Source organism: Eschrichtius robustus, chromosome 15 (assembly GCF_028021215.1).
Source record: "Eschrichtius robustus isolate mEscRob2 chromosome 15, mEscRob2.pri, whole genome shotgun sequence".
Taxonomy (NCBI): domain Eukaryota; kingdom Metazoa; phylum Chordata; class Mammalia; order Artiodactyla; family Eschrichtiidae; genus Eschrichtius; species Eschrichtius robustus.
The window spans coordinates 80,965,443-80,989,008 of NC_090838.1; the positions used below are offsets into that span (position 1 = coordinate 80,965,443).

Below are 23,566 nucleotides of genomic sequence, written 5' to 3' on the forward strand. Positions count from 1 at the left end.
GGCTCGTCGTACTCACGTCTCTGGCGGCGCGGAGGGCCGTGCGCATGCGCGGAGGAGGCGCGGAGGGGCTGATGCACCCCAATCGCGAAAGCTCTGGGAACTCGGGGACTCCGCTGGCGAGCCCCGGGGGTCCGAGGAGAAGGGATGTGGGGCGGAAGTGGTCGCCCTGGGGCGAGACAAGGCTGAGAGTTGCAGAACAGAGAGAGACTCCCTACTGGCAGACCGGAGACCTCGGTTGTGGTCTCGCTGGATGACCTGAGGCAAGTTGCTTTCCTGTTTTCCCCACCGAGAAAGTTTCTATCCGGAGTCCCCACCCTCTCCGGCTGGGTGTCTCGATGGACTGAGATCTCTGTTAACATACGTGCATCGCAGCCGGCGAGCACCGGGATTTGTGACCCCAGATTAGCCAGTAGTTTTGGCTGCGGCGCCCCCATGGGATGGTGATGCCTGCGGCGGAGGCCTGGTTGGGGCTGGAGGGGCCGGGGAGGCCCCAGCGACAAGGCCGATGAAAGAACTGGCATACCTGTGTGCGCATTTGTATTTAAGGTGTGGACCCAATTTCTAGATTAAATACCTATTCAGAGAGTTTAAGCTCCAGCAAGCTTAAACTTAAAATCATTCCCCTTAATGTAGCTCATTGCCTAAAGTGGGTGCACCATAAAAATAAACAAGGACCTACTGTATAGCAACAGGGAACTATATTCAATATCTTGTAATAACCTATAGTGGAAAACTATCCGAAAAAGAATATCTACATTCAGATATATATTATATATATAATTGAATCACTGTGCTGTATACCTGAAACTAACGTGACATTGAAAATCAACTCTATTTCAATTTTTAAAAAGTTTTTTAATTAAAAAAGTAAAGTGGGAGCTTCCCTGGTGGCGCAGTGGTTGAGAGTCTGCCTGCCAATGCAGGGGACACGGGTTCGAGTCCTGGTCTGGGAAGATCCCACATGCCGCGGAGCAGCTGGGCCCGTGAGCCACAATTACTGAGCCTGCGTGTCTGGAGCCTGTGCTCCGCAACAAGAGAGGCCGCGATAATGAGAGGCCCGCGCACCGTGATGAAGAGTGGCCCCCACTTGCCACAACTGGAGAAAGCCCTCGCGCAGAAACGAAGACCCAACACAGCCATAAATAAATAAATAAATAAAATTAAAAAAAAAAATAAAAACCGTAATGCGATACCATTTAAAAAAAAAAAAAAAAAGTAAAGTGGGTGCACTATAAATACTGAATTTGGAAAGGATCCATCTTTATAGGAAGGCCATTTCTTCAGGCCCAGCTATGAGGAACTTGCCTAATATTGGTAGGAGTGACTTTGTGACTTCGAGTACTTGCTTGTTTGACAGTTTCTGCTCTTTTCTTTCTCTGTTACAGATAGTAACTGTCCCTATTGAAGCCCCCAGCAGGGCTGCAGCCAGAACTGAGGCACTAGCAGGCATGTAAAGCTGGTCATGCATCTACGCTGCTTGATACATTTCGAGCCCAGTAACAGAAGAGCCTTCCTGAGATTGCTGTCACCATACTTGCCTGTCACCTTCGCAAGGTTGGCCAGTGTGTGAGTGTTTGGTCATATGCTGTCGTGGAGGTCAAGGAGGAGGGAAAGGAAAGGGAGGCAGTTGCTGAGACCCCAGAGAGAGCTAGTTCCTGAGGAGCCATGACTTCCCCTCAATTACAGTGAGCCAAATGTCTAGCCCTAGAGTCGGGAGGTGTTCCTCGTCTTGGTGTTAGGAATCAGTCAGTGCGTCCTGCCCCCTGACAAAGAGTCCATCTTGTTACTGGCAGCCAGTTTGCAGGGAACCCAGATCATATTCTCTGGAGGGCTGACATCAGAGCAGTGCCACCCTCCTTCCTTAGTCAACCAAGTCCGGGGAATTTCCTGGCGGTCCAGTGGTTAGGACTTCACGCTTTCACTGCCAAGGGCCCGGGTTCAACCCCTGGTCAGGGCACTAAGATCCTGCAAGCCGTGCAGCGTGCCAAGAAAAAAAAAAGTCAACCAAGTTTGTGAGGTATGACTGCCAGTCATCTATGTACTTATCCAGATTCTTGTTGTGACAGACATCCATGGTGTCCACTTCCCCCATGATGAGGTGTGGGCCTGTCCAGCCCTCTTGCTAAGGTGGACTCATGAGAGGAAGGGCTTAGAGCTAGCCAGACTGGCTAGGCAGCTGCCACATGTACAATATTGGTGCTAACTGAGGAAGGGTAGGCACAGTGTTGCATTTTGAGTTTCTACCGTCGTAGGAACCGAATCTGGTATTAGGCCCAACCTGCGTCTGAGACCTAAGCAAAGCCTGAGCACTTCAGCTAAGACCACGCACCAACGTGTCACTCTGAATTAGCCTCAGCCCTTTGAGATGGTGCCCCAGATCTCAGTAACTTCATCGTCAGAAACAGATCCCCACCACTTACAGTGGTGCTGCCTTCTGGGTACTGATGGTCCAGCCCTCGGACTCCTGCAGGGACCCCTTCTTTCCATCCAGTGACATGGATAGCAAGAGGCAGGCATTTGGCTAAAGCAGCCTGTTTATTCAGAATATGTTTACAGCTGCTTGAAGATTTTTAAAGTCAGTTCTTAACAGAAGCATAACTGAATGACGGAACCAGTTTTATTCTTTAATTTTTTTTTTTTTTTTTTTTTTTTCAGGGCTGAGGCTCCAGAGAGCTCAGGGACTTCTTTCAGGACTCAACAGAAACCTACACCCTGGTGATGGCACACAAGGACTGTTTTCTTGTTCTTAGTCTAAATGACTGCCAAGAAGGAAGGCAAAGGTAGAAGAGTCGGATCTCGGGCTCTCCCCAGAGCTTCTAATCTCAGACCTTATTAAACTCCTTTCTGAGCCCAAGGACAAAGCTCACTTGAACAAATGATTTTGAGTCATGAATGAAAACTCTTGCTCTTTCCATAATGAGAAAGAATTAAGAGATGGACAGGTAAGCAAGCACTTCTGTTTGGGAAAGAAGGTGTTGGTTTGGGTTATGTTGTTAATAGTAATAAGACAGAGCATACATCAAGAGGGTGTGGAGGTTTAGAAATGTGTAGGAAAAATCCTCACTGTAGTTCTCTTTGTTCTATTAGAAGAAGCTTCTAGTCACTTCTGGGTCAATTGCCTTTCCTGACAGCTTATTTTCTAAGTGGGCTATGGGATTTTCGTCTGGATTTGCTTGGGTGGGAGGAGAATTTCAGGCAGAATCCCCCAAGAAATGTGTATTTCATCAATTTGGGTTGTTTACCTTACTGGCCCTTTCTCTCTCCAACGCGTGTTTTGGCCTGATTATCGTCAGGACCCCTGGTTCAATGTGCTATGTCTTTTTTTTTTCTTTTCGGCTGCACTGGGTCTTAGTTGCAGCATGCAGGATCTAGTTCCCCGACCAGGGATCGAACCCAGGCCCCCTGCATTGGGAGCGCAGGGTCTTACCCACTGGACCACCAGGGAAGTCCCCCAGTGTGCTGTGTCTTTGTGTGAGCCTGGTGGCTTACCCTGCATTCCTTACCTTTTTCACTACCTTGCCCAGAAACAGTCTTAAATGGAGCCTGTGGGATTCAGTGGCCAGAATGGGGACAAAGCCTGTGCTTTGGGAGTCCAGGGAGGTTTTTGTCACTGTTCTAAGATAGGTGAACTGTTCTTCCAGAGAACATCCATCTTTGGACACTAGAGGGGACTGAATCGGAGAGGGAAAGGAAGGATAACATGAGTCCTGAGCACACAGACTTCTCCAGGGAGCTGTTCAGCACGATGAATTACCAGATATTTTTGAGAATGTATCTTGAGCCTAGTGCTGTGCAAATGGTCTAAGAAATATAAAACAAGTATACGAGGAGGTCCCTGCACTCAAAGTGGCAGAGTCTGACTGGGGAGACGGGTCTTTTGCACAGGCCCTTGTGCCACATACAGAGGGGCTATAAGACTTAGAGACGTGAGGGACCACTGTAGCCCCAGTTGGTAAGGTCGGCCACCCCGAGGAGGTGGAACTGATCTTGAAGAGACCAGAAAACACTGAGAAGGTGGAGGAGGGGGCGGATTCTGGAGGAAAACCACATGACCCAAGGGCTGGAGGTGAGAGGAGCTGCAGCGAATATGTTCATTGGATCAAAGTGGGAGACAATAGTGCTTAGGCATCGTGAGGCCAGTTATGGAGGAGTTAGCTCAGCTGTGGTGTGTTTAGGTGTCCATTCTTGTGTCCCAGGGAAAAAGAAATCAGAAAAATCAAAGCTGTGTTTAAGGAGTGTTAGTTGGCAAAAATATGTGGAAGGGATTAGAGTAACAGGACAATCTGGGATTCTCGGGCCTTGACGTAAGCAATGATTCCTTTAATTATTATTTTTTCTTTTATTTATTTTAGAGAAAATAATTCTGCAGATGGTTCAAAATCCAAAAGTACAGAGGATGTACATATAGTGAAAAAACTACCTAGCACCCTTGTCCCCCAGCTACCCAATTTTCCTGATGGAGGCAAAGTTACTACTTCCTTGGATATAATTCTGGGAATAGTCTCTGTAAAGACAAGCAAATATATTTATGTGTTTTTTAGAAATTCAAATGGTAAAATAGTGTATATACTCTGCCCTTTGTGTTTTCACTTAATATATCATGAAGATTGTTCCAAGTTGTCCATAAAGCACTTTCTTACTCTTTTTTATGGCTGTATAGGATCTCATTGAGTGGATATGCTTTAATTTGTTTAAAATTAGTCCATTAGTGACAACTAGATTTATCATGGCGATCATTTTGAAATGTATAGAAATATCAAATCACTGTGTTGTGCACCAGGAACTAACATTGTTGTAGGTCAATTATACTTCAAAAACAAACAAATAGGGACTTCTCTGGTGGCACAGTGGTTAAGAATCCGCCTGCCAATGCAGGGGACACGGGTTCAATCCCTGGTCCGGGAAGATCCCACATGCCACGGAGCAGCTAAGCCCGTGCACCACAATTACTGAGCCTGTGCTCTAGAGCCAGCGAGCCACAACTACTGAAGCCTGCGTGCCTAGAGACCATGCTCTGCAACGAGGAGCCACCGCAGTGAGAAGCCCATACACTGCAACAAAGAGCAGCCCTCACTCGCCACAACTAGAGAAAGCCCGCACGCAGCAACGAAGACCAACGCGGCCAAAAATAAAAAAATCAAAATCAAAAACAAACAAACAAAAACAAAGGAACTCATAGAAAAAGAGATCAGATTTGTGGCTACCAGAGGTGGGGGTGGAATTGGATGAAGGCAGTCAAAAGGTACAAACTTCCAGTTATAAGAAAATAAGTACTAGGAATGTAATGTACAACGTGATAACACTGCTGTATATTATAAATGAAAGTTATTAAAAGTAAATCCTAAGAGTTCTCATCACAGGAAAAAAAATATTTTTTTTCTATTTGTTGATGCTGTATCTATAGGAGATGATGGATGTTCACTAAACCTATTGTAGTCATCATTTCATGATGTATATAAGTCAGCTCATTATGCTGTACACCTTAAACTCATACAGTGCTGTCTGTCAGTTATATCTCTAAAACTGGGGGGAAAATTATATAAAGTATAATAAAATAAAAAGTCCATTAGTGGACAGTCAGGGTTTTTCTAGCTTTTTGTTTTTATAAACAGTACTACCATGAATAACACTGTAAGCATGTCATTTGTACATGGATGACTGTATGTGTTAGATAAATTCCTAGAATGAAATTGCAGGCCCCAAATGTGCACAGCATATGTGATTGCATCAGGTATTGTCAAGCCAGAGAGGTGGTACCAGTTCACTCTCCAGTGTCTTATAACTCTTGGTCGTCTAGCCAGCACAGTGTTACCACCCTTTTTGATCTTTGATAATAGGATAAATGAAAAACTTCTCAGAGTAGTTTTATTTGACATTTTTCTTGTTATAAGTAAGGTTGAGCATTTCTTCACATGTTTAAGAACTATTTGTGTTTCCTTTTATGTAAACCATCCATATCCGTGCCAGTTTTTCTACTGGGTTGGTTTTTTTCCTTACTGATTTGTAGGATCTTTTTTTTTTTTTTAACATATTAGGAAAATTAGCCCTGTATTGGTGATATGAGTTGCAAAAAGTTGGTCAGATGGTTTTTTAAGCTCCAGTAGGGGGAAGGTTTGGCTGAGCAGAAAGGCCAAAAGTGAGGAAACTGCTTCGCTCAACTGTACTTACTCAGAGCCCTGAGCCCTTGAACGGAGCCAGGAAATCTGTATAATATTATATTAACACTGGGCTTCCCTGGTGGCGCAGTGGTTAAGAATCTGCCTGCCAATGCAGTGGACACGGGTTTGATCCCTGGTCCATGAGGATCCCACATGCCGCAGAGCAACTAAGCCCGTGCGCCACAACTGCTGAGCCTGCGCTCTAGAGCCCGCGAGCCACGACTGCTGAGCCCACGTGCCACAACTGCTGAAGCCTGCGCACCTAGAGCCCGTGCTCCGCAACAAGAGAAGCCACCGCGATGAGAAGCCCGTGCACCGCAACGAAGAGTAGACCCCGCTCGCCACAAGTAGAGAGCCCACGCGCAGCAGTGAAGACCCAACGCAGCCAAAAATAAATAAAATACATTAAAAAAAAATTTTTTTTAAAGATCATATTAACATTAAGCTTTTCGCGTTTTTTTTTAAGACCGATTAAACAGGAGTTTTCCCTTACAGTATTCCTTGTAGTTGACTTCTCGGGAGTTCATCCATTTTCTGTGTGTGTGTTACTGGAAAAAGGTGTGACGTTTAAGCTGTCATCTTTGAGGGGCTACTACGTGCCCAGGAGACTGACTTTGGTTTGTATTGCAGGTTGAAAGTGTGTCTGCTGGGTGCCCTCCACCATGTGACGAGGACAACAGTGCTTTTCTGGCTTTCAGGGGAATTCCTGTACGTATCACCCACACCTCAGTGCTTCCTGTTGGTAGAAGCTTGTGTTACTTGGTGCTATGTGGCGCCAGGCACCGGGACACAGGGTGGCACAGACCCTGCCCTCCAGTAGCTCACACTTTGGGTGGGGGGATGGGGAGGGCACAGACATGCAAAACAACCTCTATCTAATAACATAATTGTTACAATGAGGCAGAATATAAAGTGCAGCTGGAATACCGAAAACACACCTTTGTCTCAGTTGAGTTGAGTGGATTTTTGTCTGTTTGCTCTCCAAGGAGGGCATATATTCATACTTGTCCCCACATCACCCAACTGCTCCATCATAGTTGGCATTTTCCGGGTGCTTTGCTTTAAGATTGGCTTTAACCAACGCATGTGGGAAGACTAGATTCTTCTGGCCTCCAGTTTCGAGGACACTCGGTACAGCGGGTGGGACTTGTTTGTGTGGGTGGGGGGGACGTGGACTCCGCCCTCACACTAAAGGTCAGCTGCCCCTACAGATCTCAGAGTTGAAGAACCACGGCATCCTCCAGGCCCTAACGGCAGAAGCGAATGGCTGGGAGCCGGCTGGTAAGTCCCCCTTGGAGCCTGGGTGGGACTCAAGGCGGAGCTCCCTATGGGTCTGCTTTTCCTCATTTGAATTTCTCTCACTACTTTTCCTGTAGAATTTTTTTATATATTTATTTATTTATTTATTTGTTTATTTATTTATTTATTTTTGGCTGCGTTGGGTCTTGGTTGCTGTGCACGGGCTTTCTCTAGTTGTGGTGAGCGGTGGCTACTCTTCGTTGCAGTGTGCGGGCTTCTCATTGTGGTGGCGTGTCTTGTTGCAGAGCACGGGCTCTAGGCACGCGGGCTCAGTACTTGTGGCTTGCGGGCTCTAGAGCGCAGGCTCAGTAGTTGTGGCACACGGGCTTAGTTACTCCACGGCATGTGGGATCTTCCGGGACCAGGGCTTGAACCCATGTCCCCTGCATTGGCGGGCGGATTCCTAACCACTGCGCCACCAGGGATGCCCCTCCTGTAGAACTTCATAGATTTATCATCCTTCAAGGGAAGTTAGACACCTGAGTTCTAATTTGGCCCCACAAGCCCTGCTGGTAGCTTGCTGTGCACCTTTTGGGCAAATCATATAAACTCTGTGTCTACAGTGGAAATATTAGTACCTCCTGTGTCGTCAAAGGGATGTTGTGATAATGAAATGAGACAGAGTGGGTGAAAAGCCTTTGAAAAGTTACCCTGTTTTATCTCCTTGACATGGCTTTTCCCATACTGTTTTTAAAGCTCATTCTACTTGCTAATTTATTACACAGAAAAGCACACTCACCAATTCAGAAGAACCAGTTCTGGTGTCAGATATCTCTGGCCTAAGTCCTGGCTCTTTTCACCCATCAGCCCCATGACCTTGAGCAAGTCACTTGATCTTTCTGACCCTCACTTTCCTCATCTATAAAACAGGGATTATATCAGAACCTGTATGATAGGAATTGTGTAAGGATTAAGTGAGATAATGTAAAGTGCACAGCACACAGAATGTAAATCATAGTGAGCGCTCATTGGTGTGTATTGTTACCGTTAAATTCTGCAGACTGAAAACGTAACCACTAAGAATATGGGGTCTGTTAAAAATATTCCAATGTAGAAAAATTATATGGAGGTCTGTAAAGTATCTTTTAATTGAATTTTGTCTTTACCATGTGGTGACAAACCTAACATTTATTAGAGGTGTTGCCTTAAATGCCAAAATATTTTCTATTTCAGTACAACTGGCATTTATGTGCCAGATATTTTTTTTTAGCTTATTTTAATTTATTTTATTTTTTTGGCTGTGTTGGGTCTTCGTTTCTGTGCAAGGGCTATCTCTAGTTGCGGCAAGTGGGGGCCACTCTTCATCGCGGTGCGCGGGCCTCTCACTATCGTGGCCTCTCTTGTTGCGGAGCACAGGCTCCAGACACGCAGGCTCAGTAGTTGTGGCTCACGGGCCTAGTTGCTCCGCGGCATGTGGGATCCTCCCAGACCAGGGCTCAAACCCGTGTCCCCTGCATTGGCAGGCAGATTCTCAACCACTGCGCCACCAGGGAAGCCCCCTGCCAGATATTTTTAATCATATTAAACAACTACAATTTTTTCCCCAGATTGCTCTCAGCTAATTTAAACTAATAGGCCAACTAAATCAGCTGTGCTGTTTACTATGTGAATAAGTAGAAGAGGGCCTAAATAAAGGAGGCAATCAACAAAAGGAAAAACGATAAAGAGCCGTACTAACGTGAGCTGGGTTTGTTATCCTGGAGATTTGTGTTTTGGCTCCTCGTTCTTCTGGCAGTGTAGGGGAAAAATAGTATTTATGTCAGGATCATCTTCAGAGGTGGGAGTCCTAAAGGAACCAGGAAAGGAGAGAGATGCTCTTACATGGGTTGGATGTTGGTCTCCAGTTTGGGCACCAGATTGCGTTGCTGCTTGAGACCTTGGACTTTCTCTTGACTACCTTGCTGTCACAGTAAGCTCCCACACCTTTGCCTGTGAGGTTTGTGCTCCTGGCCCGCAACCTTTCATCAGCTCGTTTGTAGGTGAAGGTGTGTGGGGTGAAAGATTGATCGAGTTGCTTACAATGATCTGAAGGGTGACAAGTCAGTGAAGCTGGCTGTGGATGAGGGGTGAAGGGTGGGGAGCTTCTTCTCAGCGTCGTGATGGGCATCCATGGCTGCTGTTCCGCTCTTCTTGTTTCGCCACTTTGACCCTCTTTTTCATCTCCCAAGGGTCCAGCATGCTGGAAGTAAGTTTTATTTTCTTCACTGTCCCAGGTTGAGTGTTCTGTATTCTGTTGAAGTTATCTAGTTTGGAAGCCCTAATGTAGTCTGCTACCCCGGGGTGGGGCTGGCAAGATTGAATGTCCTAGAGGTCCAGGATTCAGGACCCCGGACCCATCTCATCTGCTCCCACCGTCCACATCCCTGCCAGACCCGAGCCCACAACTGTGTCAGTGATACTAGCTGCTGTTTATTGAGCAGGTGGCCTTTGGGCCACATACTCCCCTAGAATCTGAAGAGTTACGTCATCCTCACAATAGTTGGAAGAGTGATTACAAATGGTTAAGTAACCTGCCCAAAGAAGTACAGCTCGTGAGGGACAGAGATGAAAAGTTCACGAGCTATTTGGCTCTACACTGTGCTTTTGCAACTGTCCCCTCCGGCGCCCCAGCAGCCTCCTTGTCCTCATTATCCTTTAGTGTTTTGAGTTTTTGGTAGCTTTTTCTTTCATTTGCAAGTATACTTCCAAAACAGTTCACCGTCACGTGATGTCCTCAGCCCGGATTGCGAGGCAGAGGGGAGCTGTCCTAACCTGCTTTCACCACCCAGGCTAGAAGTCTCACGAGTTTGGGTGTCAGACGGAGGTCTCTCCATCCTCCCCACTGTTTGCCAGTGTCCTCTGTAGCAAATGGGAAAAGCCAGTGATGGGCCATGCTGCCAGCAATTTGGGCCAGAGAGTGGCAGCTGTGGTGTGGAGAAGAGGGCTGTGTGGTGGTTATAGAGCGCCTGTCCTGCTGCTCTTTTCTTCTGTTTCCCCCGCTTTTGTTGTGCTTTCATTCATTCATCACACATTCATTGTGGGGAATTCCCTGGCAGTCTAGTGATTAGGACTCTGCACTTCCACTGCAGGGGGCACGGGTTTGATCCCTGGTCGGGGAACTAAGATCCTGCATGCTGCAAAGTGCGGCCAAAAACAAAACAAACGAACAAAAAACAACAACAAAAACATTCATTGTGCGCCTGTCATGTGTCAGGCGCTGAGAACCCTACCTTCCTGTGGCTCCCAGTGCAGTGGGCAAGACAGTTACAACATGGTGATAAGCGTGGGGTGTCGGGGTCTCTCATGGAGCCGCTCCTAACACGGATTACAGAGGCTAAAGAAGGCACCCAGGTGAGGGTGATACCGGAATTGGCTGAAGGATGAGATGGAACTGCGCCAGAAGGGGCTGGAACTGAAGGTGGGAGAGCGGGGTGTGCAAAGGCACCCAAGGGGGTTGTTGAGAGACTTCAGGTACTTCTGGATGCCCTAGGACAGAGCCAGAGAGGTAACAAGGCTCCCGACTGTGAAGAGTTGGGGTTTCATCTTGAGAATTGTGGAGAATCCCTGGAGGGTTCTGGGCAGCAGGCTGACGTCAGATCTGCCTTTTTGAAAGCTCACTCTGGCATATCAGAGGGCAGCGACAGGGCCCAAGGCAGGCAGGTGAGGCCGGGGGCTACGACAGCAATCCGGACACACCTAGATCTCAGAGGGTCTCCTTTTCTCACTATTGCAGTTATGAATACAGAGGTGCTCCGAGCCCAAGAAGAATGGGAAGCTGTGGACAGTATCCAGCCAGAGACAGGTAACCGCAGGGATGGCGCCGCCTCCTCACAGCCCGCTGCTGCTAAACACACGATCCACCCGTGCGGCTCATGTTCTGTGCCTCTGGGATTAGGATACAGAATTCCTGGGTCTTATTGTTTTCAATACGTGACATAGGATAAAATCTCTTTTCCCAATTCAGAGGTGATGCCATCGACCTCTGGAGGGAATGGGGATGAATGCCATGGGGAGAGGGCCGCCGGCCGTGAGAGAAGACAGGGAGGACCTTGGTCAGGGTCAACTTCTGCAGGGTGATGAGGTCAGGCAGAGGATGGAGGCAGGCAGCCAGGACCCCTGTGTCAGGTCGAGCAGGTTGTTCACTGTACAAGGAAGTCCCTGGAAATGGGGGCTGAAGCAATCTGCTGGAAGCCTCTGAGGGCTGCGTCAAAAACTGTCTCTCGTGCCTTTCAGGAGGTTTGGATGGAGCTGTGGGAGGGGAGAACTGGGACCCAAATCTAGCCTGAGCCCCACTTGAGCTCCTGAAGAGATGTTAGAGTGGACTGTATCAGCCATCACCTGTATTGCGGACTGATGAGTCAGTACCCTGTGACGAAGGCTGGATAGGGGATCATTCGTAGCCAGGGCGTGAGAAGGGGCAGAGTAGAAGATAGGAAAGGCCCCTAAACAAACCTGTAGCATGCTCCTGCGTGGGTACCTCCTCCAGGCAGTGACTTGCCCCCGCTCACAGATGAGTGGACATTAGGGACCCCTGCAGATCTATCCCCACTCACTTCAGGGCTTAGCCTACTCAGCCTCTGCACAGCCGGGTCCGAAAGGGAGTCAGCCCAGCAGATAACGCCACCCCCTTGACAGAGGGTTGGTTGTAACTGCAGGTGTCTGACGTTTACAGCTGAAAGTCAGCGCTGGGCTTAGAGGTGACAACCAGCGGCCCTCAGTAAATGTCTGCTGATAGAATGACTACTGTTACAAGTGCCAGAGTGTCTTCCCTTTTGCCGCAGGGAGCCGGGCCAGCTCAGACCAGCCTGGGCAGCTAATCTCTTTCAGTGAGGCCCTCCAGCATTTCCAGACCGTGGACCTCTCTTCCTTCAAGGTATGACAGTAGGGAGGTTTGGGGGTCTCAAGCAAAGCACTTTCTTCCCAGGAGCCAGGCTTCTTCCCCACCAGGATAGGGCACTGGGCAAGCAAGATGGAAACTTCCAGGTGAGGGCTCTGTCTCAACTAAGAAATCTCGGGGCACAGGATCACAAGTGGCCAAGGACCCACATGTCGTGGGCCCCGGCAGCCTTTCAGGGACTGTGCCCCCGGAGCTCTAGTGGCCCTGTCTTATAGGGGCCCGTGGAGCTGCTCCCGCTCTCCCCTCCTAGGGATGGGGAGGTCTGCAGTCAGATGCTAGGGAGCTCCTTGGGGAAGCAGGGCGGCCTGTCCAGAGAGCTGAGTAATTCACTGCCACCGTAGGAAAATCTTCCATCCCCTAGAGGAACAAGAAGTTATTTGGGAATTTTAAAAATATGTGGGGTTGGAAAAAGAAAGAATATTAAGGAGAGTAAAAGCTGACAAGCTTTCTGCGGAATCTTGAGTGACCAGTAGTAAGTTTAGAGAACTGTGATTTCAGATCTTCAACCTGAAGCCTGGCTCAAGGAGAGAGGCTAAAAAGATAGGAATCAGATTGGTTTGTAGGACCCAGAGATCCAGAGGCTGCCGAAATCAGAGTATCCTAAGCCCTGCGGCAATGGCTGTGAACAAGGAGAAGTCAGCAGAAGCTGGTTTAGGCACTGCTGCTGTGGTGTGGACAGACGGCGCCAGCTCCCCTCAGGGGTATCCTGCTCCAAAAAAGTGCCCACTGACTGTTTGTTTGTTTGTTTGGCTGTGCCACATGGCATGTGGGATCTTAGTTCCCCGACCAGGGATTGAACCAACGCCCCTTGCATTGCAAGCGTGCAGTCTTAACCACTGGACCGCCAGAGAAGTCCCGCCCACTGACTGTCTTATCTTAGAAGTTGAGAGGGCTGTTAGACTTTATATTTATGTCCTTTACAGAAAGAGACAGAGACAGACATACAAAGGGTAGAAGCAGCCCTGCTGGGAAACTTGGCCTGGCATCTGTGAGGTGCCAGCCCCCATAGCCAGCCACCTCTAGCTTCCTTGGTAGTCAGTGACATAGCTATTTCTGGAAAAGCCCAGAGGACCAAATGTAGACAACCGGTTGATAAGGCCTGTGCTTGGGGACATCTCTCTCTACTTACAAAGAGCCTACGAGCTGGAAGAGCCTGTCTCCAGAGATTCGCAGTTGCTTCACAGCTTCTGCCCCATTTCCCTGGCCCAGAGGCCAGCCAGTTAGTTGGGAGAACCACTCCTTTCTGCAAGACCAGTCCTGTACTGAGCCTGATGGTAAGTTCATTAAAGCAAATGAACACAACACAACACTCTGCCTATTGCCTGCAGAAAAGAATCCAGCCAACGATCCGAAGGACCGGGCTTGCTGCCCTCCGGCACTGCCTCTTCGGGCCTCCAAAGCTCCACCAGGGCCTCCGTGAAGAAAGGGACTTGGTCCTGACCATCGCTCAGTGTGAGTGCACGGGTGCTGCCACAAGGCAGGCGCTGCGTGAGTGGTCAGACAGAGAGCACAGTTTGCCTACCTGGTTGCTGAGACTAAGCCAAGGCTATTGCATTTACCATGTTGGGGGGAGAGCAGAGTGTCTGGAGCACTGGCCAGGTCTGTCTTGGCTGTACCGTTCTCTGGGAAGCACTCAGTCCTCCCCTGAGGGCCAATCCAACAGAGCATGGGTGTGTTTTGGGGCAGGTGGCCTGGATAGCCAAGACCCAATGCATGGCCGAGTCCTCCAGACCATCTATAAGAAGCTGACCGGCTCCAAGTTTGACTGTGCCCTCCACGGAGACCACTGGGAAGATCTGGGCTTTCAGGGTAAGAGAGAGAAACGGTTCATCTTCTCCCTGACTCCTTATTCCAGGAATAGAGTGAGAACCCAGACAGTCCTCTTCCTGTCATGCCAGCACCATGAGACAGGATATCTGGGGCAGAGCATTTCAGGAAGAGGGTACAGCAAATGCAGAGGCCCTGAGGTGAAATGTGTGTAACTCTTTCTGAGAAATAGCAAGCAATGTGGCTGAAGTGGAGAAGGAGAATAGTTCACTTGGGGTCTTGCAGGCCAGTGTAAAATATTTACTCTAAGTGAGATAGAAAGCATGGGAGTGATAGGATTTAGAATCCAGTGTTTTCTTTTTATTCTTTTCTTTTACTATCAATGAAAATTTTATTTATATTATTTCATTTTTTTGAGTGAAACAAAATGATTTCACCTGTTTTGGGACTGTACTATTTTTTCAAAATCATATCAAGTTACATTTGTATAGAATAGGAAAATATCTTAATTTAAAAAGGAAACTTTATATACTCATAATTAATTGGTGCTCTGTTGGTACTGAGAATGTGTTTAAGTCCCTTTACCTTCCTTCATCTATAATACAATTGTCCTAAATATTCCCTCTGTGTACATTGAGAATCACATCAGTGTTATGATTTTTGTTTCAACCATTAATTTAAATAACTCAAGAGGAGAAGCAAGGTCTGTTGTATTTACCCATATATTTACTGTCTCCATTGTTCTTTCTTCCATTCTGATATTCTAAGATTCCTTCTTTTATCACTTCCTTTCTGTTTCAGGAACTTCCTTTAGCCATTTTCTAAAGTAGGTCTGCTGGCAATAAATTCTTTAGCTTTCCTTCATCTGAGAATGTCTTGATTTCCCCTTCACTCCTGAAGGATAATTTCTCTGAATGTAGAATTCCAGGTTGACAGGTCTCTTCTTTCAGCACTTGAAAATAAATGTGCTACTTCCTTTTGGCCTCCACGGTTTCTGATGAGAAATCTGCTGTCACTTGAATTATTTCTCCTTGTTAGATAAGAAGTTGTTTCTCTCTCTGCTTTCAAGATCTTTTTTGTTTGTTTTTTTTCTTTTGTTTGCGGGAGTTTGACTATGATATGTCTTTGTGGGGATTTCTTTGGGCTTATCTTATTAAGGGTTTGCTCAGCTTCTTGAATCTGTAGGTTTATGTCTTTGGCCAAATTTGGTAAATTTTCAGCCGTTATTACTTTGAGTACTTTTTTCAGCCCTGCTCTTTCTCCTCCCTTGTACAACTCTGATGACACAGATGCTAGATCTTCTGTTACTGTTCCACAGGTCCCAGAGGCTCTGTTCATTTTAGGGGGATCTCTGTATAGCTCAGAGGTCTCCAAGGCTCTGTTTATTTTGTTTTGTTTTTTCTCTCTGTTGTTCAGATGCGCAATTTATATTGTTCCATCTTCAAGTTCACTGGTTCTTTTCTCTTTGGTCTCTATTCTGCTGTTGAGCCCATCCAGTGAGTTTTTAATTTTAGGTATTATATTTTTCAGTTCTGAAGTTTCTGTTTGGTTCTTTACATCTGATATTTCTTTACTGAGACTTTTCTATTTTTTCATTTTTTTCAAATGTTTGTATTTGCTTGTCAAAGGCATTTTTATGATAGCTGCTATAGTAGTTTTCTGTGGTTGCTGCAGAAAATTACCACAAATTTAGTGGCTTAAGTCAACACAGATTTATTATCTTCTAGTTCTGTAGTTCAGAAGTCTGACAGAGTCTCACTGGGGCAAGATCAAGGTGGCAGCAGGGCTGCATTCCTTTTTGGAGGCTCTAGGAGAAAATCTATTTCTGTGCCTTTTCCACCTTCTGGAGTCCGCCCACGTTCCTCCTCCTTCAGAGCCGGGAACACAGCATCTGTCTGAGCTGATTCTGTCCTCACATCTCTTTTTCTGACTCTGTGCTTCTACCTCCCTCTCTCACTTTTAAGGATTCTTCTAACTACATTGGGCCCAGCCAGATAATCCAGGATAATCTCCCTATCCTGATTAGCAACCTTCATTCTAACTGCAATCTTGATTCCCCCTTGCTGTGCAACAGAACATACTTGTAGGTTCTGGGGATTAGGACGTGGATATCTCTGGAGGTGCCGTTATTCTGCCTAGGACAGCTGCTATAAATTGCTTATCAGGTAATTCCAACATATGTGTGATCTCAGTGTTGCTATCTGTTGATTGTCTTTTCTCATTCAAATTGAGATTTTCCTAGTTCTTGGTGTAATGAGTGATTTTTTATCGTGTCCTAGATATTGTGGGTATTATGTAATGACAGTGTTGATCATCTTTAAATCTTCTATTTTAGCAGGCCTCCTCTGACACTGGGCAGTGGGGGAAGGGTGATGTCACCTCATTACTGCCAGGTGGGGATAGAAATCCAGGTATCCCACTTGACCTCCACTAATACCACTGGCTGGGTGGGGCAGGGGTGCCTCATTGCTGTCCCCATGTAGCCTCCACTGATGTCGCAGAGGGTGTGGTGGGCTCCTTAGCACTAGAGAAGGATAAAAGCCCCAGCTCCCCGCTTCTTTGACTGCCTTTGCAGAGCTGAGGGGCACCTTGTTACAGTCAGGCAGGGGAAGTCTAGGCTCTCCACTTGGACAGTGATTAAGGTAACCAAGTCGTTGAATCTCACAGAGCAGGGATTTCATTAAGCACCCTGAATTTCCTCTTGGTTTTTGTTTTAGGAACAAATCCAGCCACAGACTTGAGAGGAGCAGGCTTCCTTGCCCTCCTGCATCTCCTGTACCTGGTGATGGACTCAAAGACCTTGCTGATGGCCCAGGAGATTTTCCACCTGTCTCGTCACCATATCCAGGTGGGGCTTTGGTGGGAAGCCAGCAGAGAGGGCTGTAGGGGCTAGGACCTGGGCATAGGGCTCTCCTTAGTAACCATGACAGCTTTGCAGGTAGATCTCCAATTGCTGAGGGCCCTCAGGACAGCTGAGGCAAACCAGGCATGGGCATCCCTGTCACCCTGACCTGGCTGGAATCTGAGCTCCACCACTCATTAGTGTGTGTCTCAAGCAAGTGCCTCAACTCTTCAGAGCCTTGGTTTTCTCATCCATAAAGAGGAAATCATGGAAACGTCAGCTGGATAGTTGGGAAAATTAAATGAGGTAATGTGCAAAAGCACTAGACACAACTGTGGTACCAGTGTCTCAGCTCACTGCCCTCCCAGTGTTGGCAGGTTCTCCTGGCCCTGGAGGAGGGGGGTCAGCCTTTATTTGCCCAGAGAAGAAGGTTTGCCTCCAAGTGTCAGGTGACACGTGGACTTGCTGAAAGGCCAGAAGTGGCTCCTGTAGCCCTCAGGTTCTTTCCAGGCCTGCTCTCCAGGGTTGGTTTGATGGTTTTCCCCTGTAGTAAAAGGTGGTAGTCCCTCCATTTTAGAAAACAAACTTGACCTGTTTCCTGCCATTCATCTGTCCCAGATTCATGGGGCCTGGAATTCATTCATGTACTAAACAGGTATTTATTTAGCATTCCCTGTGCTACTTATTGTTCCTGGTGCTTGGGAAACATCAGTGAGCAAAACAGACAAAGATCCTTCTAGCAGAGAGGACAAGACAGGAAGCCTAATACATAAATAAATTATAGAGTATGTTAAAGGTGGTAAGTGCTAAGTAGGCAAGGTTAGGAGAATGTGGGAGGATTACAGTTTTATGGGGTATTAGGGTTGCTGTCATGAGAGGGTGAGACTTAAACCAAGCCTTGAAGGAGGTGAGGATGTTAGCCAAGCTTGTATTTGGAGGAAGAGCATTGCACACAGAGGGGGCGGCTAGAGCAAAGGTCCCAAAGGAGGTGTACGTGTGGCATGTGCAGGAACGGCAGGGAGGCCAGCTGGAGCAGAGGAGCAGGGAGGGCGGTAGGAAGGAGGTGATGGGGTAACAGGGAGCAGACGGTGTCGGGCCCGGTAGGCTATGATGAGGATGTTTGCTTTTATTCTGAGTCAGATGAGGGTTTTGAACAGCCTGGAGTGACACGATCCAACTTACCTTCTTAAATGGATCCTACCAGCCGTTGGGTTGAGGGTAGTCTCTGGTGAGGGCTTTTGTAATCAAGTTAGAGATGATGGTGATCTGGACCAGGGTATTTTCAGAGGAGACGTTGTGAAGTGATCAGATTCTGGATATAGAATCTTGAGTGTATGGGCTGTAGAGAATAGAGCCAGCATATTTTTCGGATGGTTTGGGTACAGGTGTAAGAAAAAGAGGCATTAATGGTGATTTTTAGCCTGAGCAGCTGGAAAGACAGAGTGACCACCAACTGAAATGGAAAAGAAAGAGCGAGGCTGGGGGTGGTTCCATCTGCCACATAAATTTTAGACTGAGATTATGCATTTGTTTGTTTGTTTGTTTCATAAATTTATTTATTTATTTATTTATTTTTGGCTGCGTTGGGTCTTCGTTGCTGCGCGCGGGCTTCCTCTAGTAGCAGCGAGCGAGGGCTACTCTTCCTTGCGGTGCGCAGGCTTCTCACTGCAGTGGCTTCTCTTGTTGCGGAGCACGGGCTCTAGGCACACGGGCTTCAGTAGTTGTGACACGCGGGCTCAGTAGTTGTGGCTCGCGGGCTCTAGAGCGCAGGCTCAGTAGCTGTGGTGCACGGGCTTAGTTGCTCCGCGGCATGTGGGATCTTCCCGGACCAGGACTCGAACCCGTGTCCCCTGCAGGCGGATTCTTAACCACCGTGCCACCAGGGAAGCCCCAGGTTATGCGTTTTTGACAACTACAGAAGTGACGTACCTCATGTCAGGAGTACCCATGTCAACATGTCTTATTCTTGGTGAAGTTAACCTTGGGCACATGGTTCAGGCGGTATCAGCCAGGTTTCTACGCTGTAAAGTTACTGTGTTTCCCTTTGTAATTAATCACTGTCTTGGAGGAAGATACTTGGAAGCTATACAAATATCCTGTTTTTCCTCAAACTTGGTTCTGATAGTGATTTTGTTTCCCTCATTCCTCCTACATTTAATAATTTTTAAATTTATTAATTGGACTTCTTCTGTAAGAATGAATTGTCTTTGCTATTTATTGATTCAGGTACTTTTTATATCCGCATGGACTCAGATATTTATTTTATTCTATGGGATATAACCCAACACTTTTATTATTTATTTTGTTGCTAAAATTGTTCCCATGTCGACCATTTTAAGAGCTCTTTCAGGTGGTACCTGTGCCCTTTCAGCATGCCCTGTCCTTTTTTGAGCACTTTTCTACTTTCTGGATCCTAAAGATGCTCTAGGCTCTTGTATTTTCCCTGAATGATTCCCAGCCCTGAGATCAACCACTTCTCCAAAGAGCTCTTGTTCTTTAGTTGGAGACTGATATTTGGAAACCAAGATCTGAGTGCTGGTTGTTCTCACTGGTATTAAGATCTCACTGCTTCTAGGCCCTCTCAGTGGCCAGAGCTTGGAAAATATATATGTGTCACTGGTTCCCTCCTGACTCTGAAAGGAATGGTCTCCAGTGGTGAGCAGACCTGCCCAGGCCCCAGCAGCAGTTCACAGAGAACAGGAAGGGGGGTGTGATGCTGCCTGAGGGAGAGGAGCTGAGAATGAGTGGCTGAAGGTCAGACCTGCAGCATTTTCTTCAGATCATTGTGTCTTAGAGCTGGAGTCAGGCCAGCCTGCACTGCAAAAACAGACTGTTCCGGTAACTGTGTCGTTGGTCATATTAGTTAATTCTCAGAACCTCAGCTTCTTCCTTTGTAACATGAGAAAATAATCCCAACTCCGTACACTTATTCTGAGTTGGAGAAAAACTGTGTAAAGTGCTAAGCACATTAGTCATTCAAGGAGTGTTAGTTATCAAAGTAACTTTTGATTGCTGTGAGCAAAAATACATTTTATATGCATCTTACGGATAATACATGCAAACGTAAATACATCTTGTGTTTTCAAAGTCATATCTGCGCTTGCGCCTGCACACACACACAGAACACATACATCCACACATGTACACACAGCCATTGTAAAGTAAGATAGATCCATTTTGAATCTAAAACTTCTTGACTACAAAACAAATAGTCACACAGTTCCTGCCACCTGGACAGTTTTTCATTTCTTTCACTGCATATCTGTGTTATCTTTGAGGAAAAGTACCCATTAAACCTGACGGTTTCACGTACGCCCATCTCTTCCAGGAGACACTGGAGGAGGCAAGAGGGGACTTTGTGAGGATCTGGTCTTGAGGTATATCAGGACCCATGAGTTGAGAATGTGGGCGTATTCTGTGCTCTTCACGATGCGGGGAGTTAATGTCTGGGTCAAGTTTGAGAACCGGACCAGTTAGCTTTTGAAACAATGCGGTCTCTTGTAGCAACGCTGCTTTGTTATAGGAGGCCCAGAGGTTGAGGCATATCTTAGCAGTCACTGGGCCAGCCCCTTGTTGTACAGACAGTGAAGACCCAGAGAGGGGAAATGGCTTGCCCAAGGTCCCCCAGCTAATGAGTATTTCCTAGAAATCATCTCTGACCTCAGTGCTTCCCTTCTTGTGGTTTTTGAAGGCTCTCTTGTAAGACCTTCCTGCAGAAATATGGAAGCCAGGGTAGAGGGTTAGTGCCAATTCAGCATCCCTCATTCGTTTTCAAGGACAGGCTTGACTGAGGTGAAGGGGTAGGTCATTGGATATCTGAGGGAGGAACGTCCCAGGCAGAGGGAAGAGCAGGATGAGAGAGGATGCCCTGGGTACTTGATCTGGGTACGGACCAGCCTGACCACTTTGACCAACCTGTTCCTCATCCCTTCACCTGCTGGCGTTTGTGGAATTCATTGTGGATTTATATTTACTCCACAACATGCACGTCAGACAATAAGAAGGAATAGCAGCTTAAAATAATAAAATAAGAGGGCTGGTGTAGGTGTCAGGAAACTAGATCCTAGTTCCATCTGCAGTATCATTACTTAGCTGTGATTTGAGGCAAGTCACCTAGCCTCTCTGGGCCTCACTTTGCTGTTTTATGAAATAAGAGATATGGCCTAAATGATTCTAAGGTCCCTTCTGGCTTTATGATTCCTTGAACTCTTAAGTAACTCCAAGGTTTAAAGGAAAACTTCACCTCAAGCCCTTATGAATCTTGAAAATGCAGTTTTCCATGAGGCATGTAGGAGACCAGAGTAACAGCTGGGGGACTCAGACCTGCCAGCAGCCAGTCCTGTCTCTTTCCTAAGGAGAGAGCTGAGGTGTCAGGTACCTGTGGTACATCCTACTAAAGGGGAATTGGCCAGAAACTACAGATGCTGGGGGAACCCAGGACTCCATGGAAGTGCATGGTCCACGCTGTCCTGAGGAGGAGGAGTGCTACAGTTCAGACGCCGAGATGCAGGCCCCATCTGGCTGATTGCTGGCAGGCAGGGAAGCCCCTCACAACAGTAGTTACTCACAGACAACAACTTGTATAGCTTTCCTTGCAATTTCCGTCTGTTATTTCATTCCATCAACATGACAAGCCTGCGAAAAGGTAGGGCAGAGATGATCCTCGTAAATCTTCATTTCCCGGCAAAGGAACGTGAAGATATTACAGACCAATATCACTGATGAATATAGACAAAAAGATCCTCAACAAAATACTAGCAAACAGAATCCAACAACACATTAAAAGGATCATACACCATGGTCAAGTGGGATTTATCCCAGGGATGCAAGGATTCTTCAGTATACGCAAATCAATCAATGTGATACACCGTATTAACAAATTGAAGAAGAAAAACCATATGATCATCCCAATAGATGCAGAAAAAGCTTTTGACAAAATTCAACACCCATTTCTGATAAAAGCTCTCCAGAAAGTGGGCATACAGGGAACCTACCTCAACATAATAAAGGCCATATACGACAAACCCACAGCAAACATCATTCTCAATGGTGAAAAACTGAAAGCATTTCCTCTAAGATCAGGAACAAGACAAGGATGTCCACTCTCGCCACTATTATTGAACATAGTTTTGGAAGTCCTAGCCACGGCAATCAGAGAAGAAAAAGAAATAAAAGGAATACAGATCGGAAAAGAAGAAGTAAAACTGTCACTGTTTGCAGGTGACATGATACTATAAGTAGAGAATCCTAAAGATGCCACCAGAAAACTACTAGAGCTAATCAATGCATTCGGTAAAGTTGCAGGATGCAAAATTAATGCACAGAAATCTCTTGCATTCCTATACAGTAATGATGAAAAATCTGAAAGAGAAATTAAGAAGACACTCCCATTTACCATTGCAACAAAAAGAATAAAATACCTAGGAATAAACCTACCTAGGGAGACAAAAGACCTGTATGCAAAAAACTATAAGACACTGATGAAAGAAATTAAAGATGATACAAACAGATGGAGAGATATACCATGTTCTTGGATTGGAAGAATCAATATTGTGAAAATGACTATACTACCCAAAGCGATCTACAGATTCAATGCAATCCCTATCAAATTACCAATGGCATTTTTTACAGAACTAGAACAAAAAATCTTAAAATTTATATGGAGACACAAAAGACCCCAAATAGCCAAAGCAGTCTTGAGGGAAAAAGACGGAGCTGGAGGAATCAGACTCCCTGACTTCAGACTATACTACAAAGCTACAGTAAGCAAGACAATATGGTACTGGCACAAAAACAGAAATACAGATCAATGGAACAGGATAGAAAGCCCAGAGATAAACCCACGCACCTATGGTCAACTAATCTATGACAAAGGAGGCAAGGATATACAATGGAGAAAAGACAATCTCTTCAGTAAGTGGTGCTGGGAAAACTGGACAGCTACATGTAAAAGAATGAAATTAGAACACACCCTAACACCATACACAAAAATAAACTCAAAATGGATTAGAGACCTAAATGTAAGACTGGACACTATAAAACTCTTAGAGGAAGACATAGGAAGAACACTCTCTGACATAAATCACAGCAAGATCTTTTTTGATCCACCTCCTAGAGTAATGGAAATAAAAACAAAAGTAAACAAATGGGACCTAATGAAACTTAACAGCTTTTGCCAAGCAAAGGAAACTACAGACAAGATGAAAAGACAACCTTCAGAATGGGAGAAAATATTTGCAAACGAATCAACGGACAAAGGATTAATCTCCAAAATATATAAAGAGCTCATGCAGCTCAGTATTAAAAAAACAACCCAATCCAAAAATGGGCAGAAGACCTAAATAGACATTTCTCCAAAGAAGACATACAGATGGCCAAGAGGCACATGAAAAGCTGCTCAACATCACCAATTATTAGAGAAATGCAAATCAAAACTACAACGAGGTATCACCTCACACCAGTTAGAATGGGCGTCATCAGAAAATCTACAAACAACAAATGCTGGAGAGGGTGTGGAGAAAAAGGAACCCTCTTGCACTGTTGGTGGGAATGTAAACTGATACAGCCACTATGGAGAACAGTATGGAGGTTCCTTAAAAAACTAAAAATAGAATTACCATATGA

At 46.2% G+C, this 23,566-nt stretch overlaps 1 protein-coding gene across 3 annotated transcripts in view; it reads left to right on the forward strand.

The window, feature by feature from the left end:
- Nucleotides 1-56: 56 nt before the first annotated feature.
- ELMOD3 (ELMO domain containing 3) overlaps nt 57-23,566 on the forward strand; it is a 28,256-nt gene continuing 4,746 nt past the window's right edge. For 2 of the 3 annotated variants that reach the window (XM_068564884.1, XM_068564886.1), the window contains exons 1-10: nt 57-264; nt 1,390-1,566; nt 2,656-2,942; nt 6,789-6,866; nt 7,370-7,439; nt 11,170-11,238; nt 12,218-12,309; nt 13,662-13,785; nt 14,020-14,142; nt 16,818-16,948. In XM_068564884.1, the coding sequence (XP_068420985.1) occupies nt 2,889-2,942; nt 6,789-6,866; nt 7,370-7,439; nt 11,170-11,238; nt 12,218-12,309; nt 13,662-13,785; nt 14,020-14,142; nt 16,818-16,948 (741 nt within the window). In that variant the 5' untranslated portion in view covers nt 57-264; nt 1,390-1,566; nt 2,656-2,888. The remainder of the gene's footprint in view (nt 265-1,389; nt 1,567-2,655; nt 2,943-6,788; nt 6,867-7,369; nt 7,440-11,169; nt 11,239-12,217; nt 12,310-13,661; nt 13,786-14,019; nt 14,143-16,817; nt 16,949-23,566) is intronic. The other variant, XM_068564885.1, reaches the window with a different exon arrangement.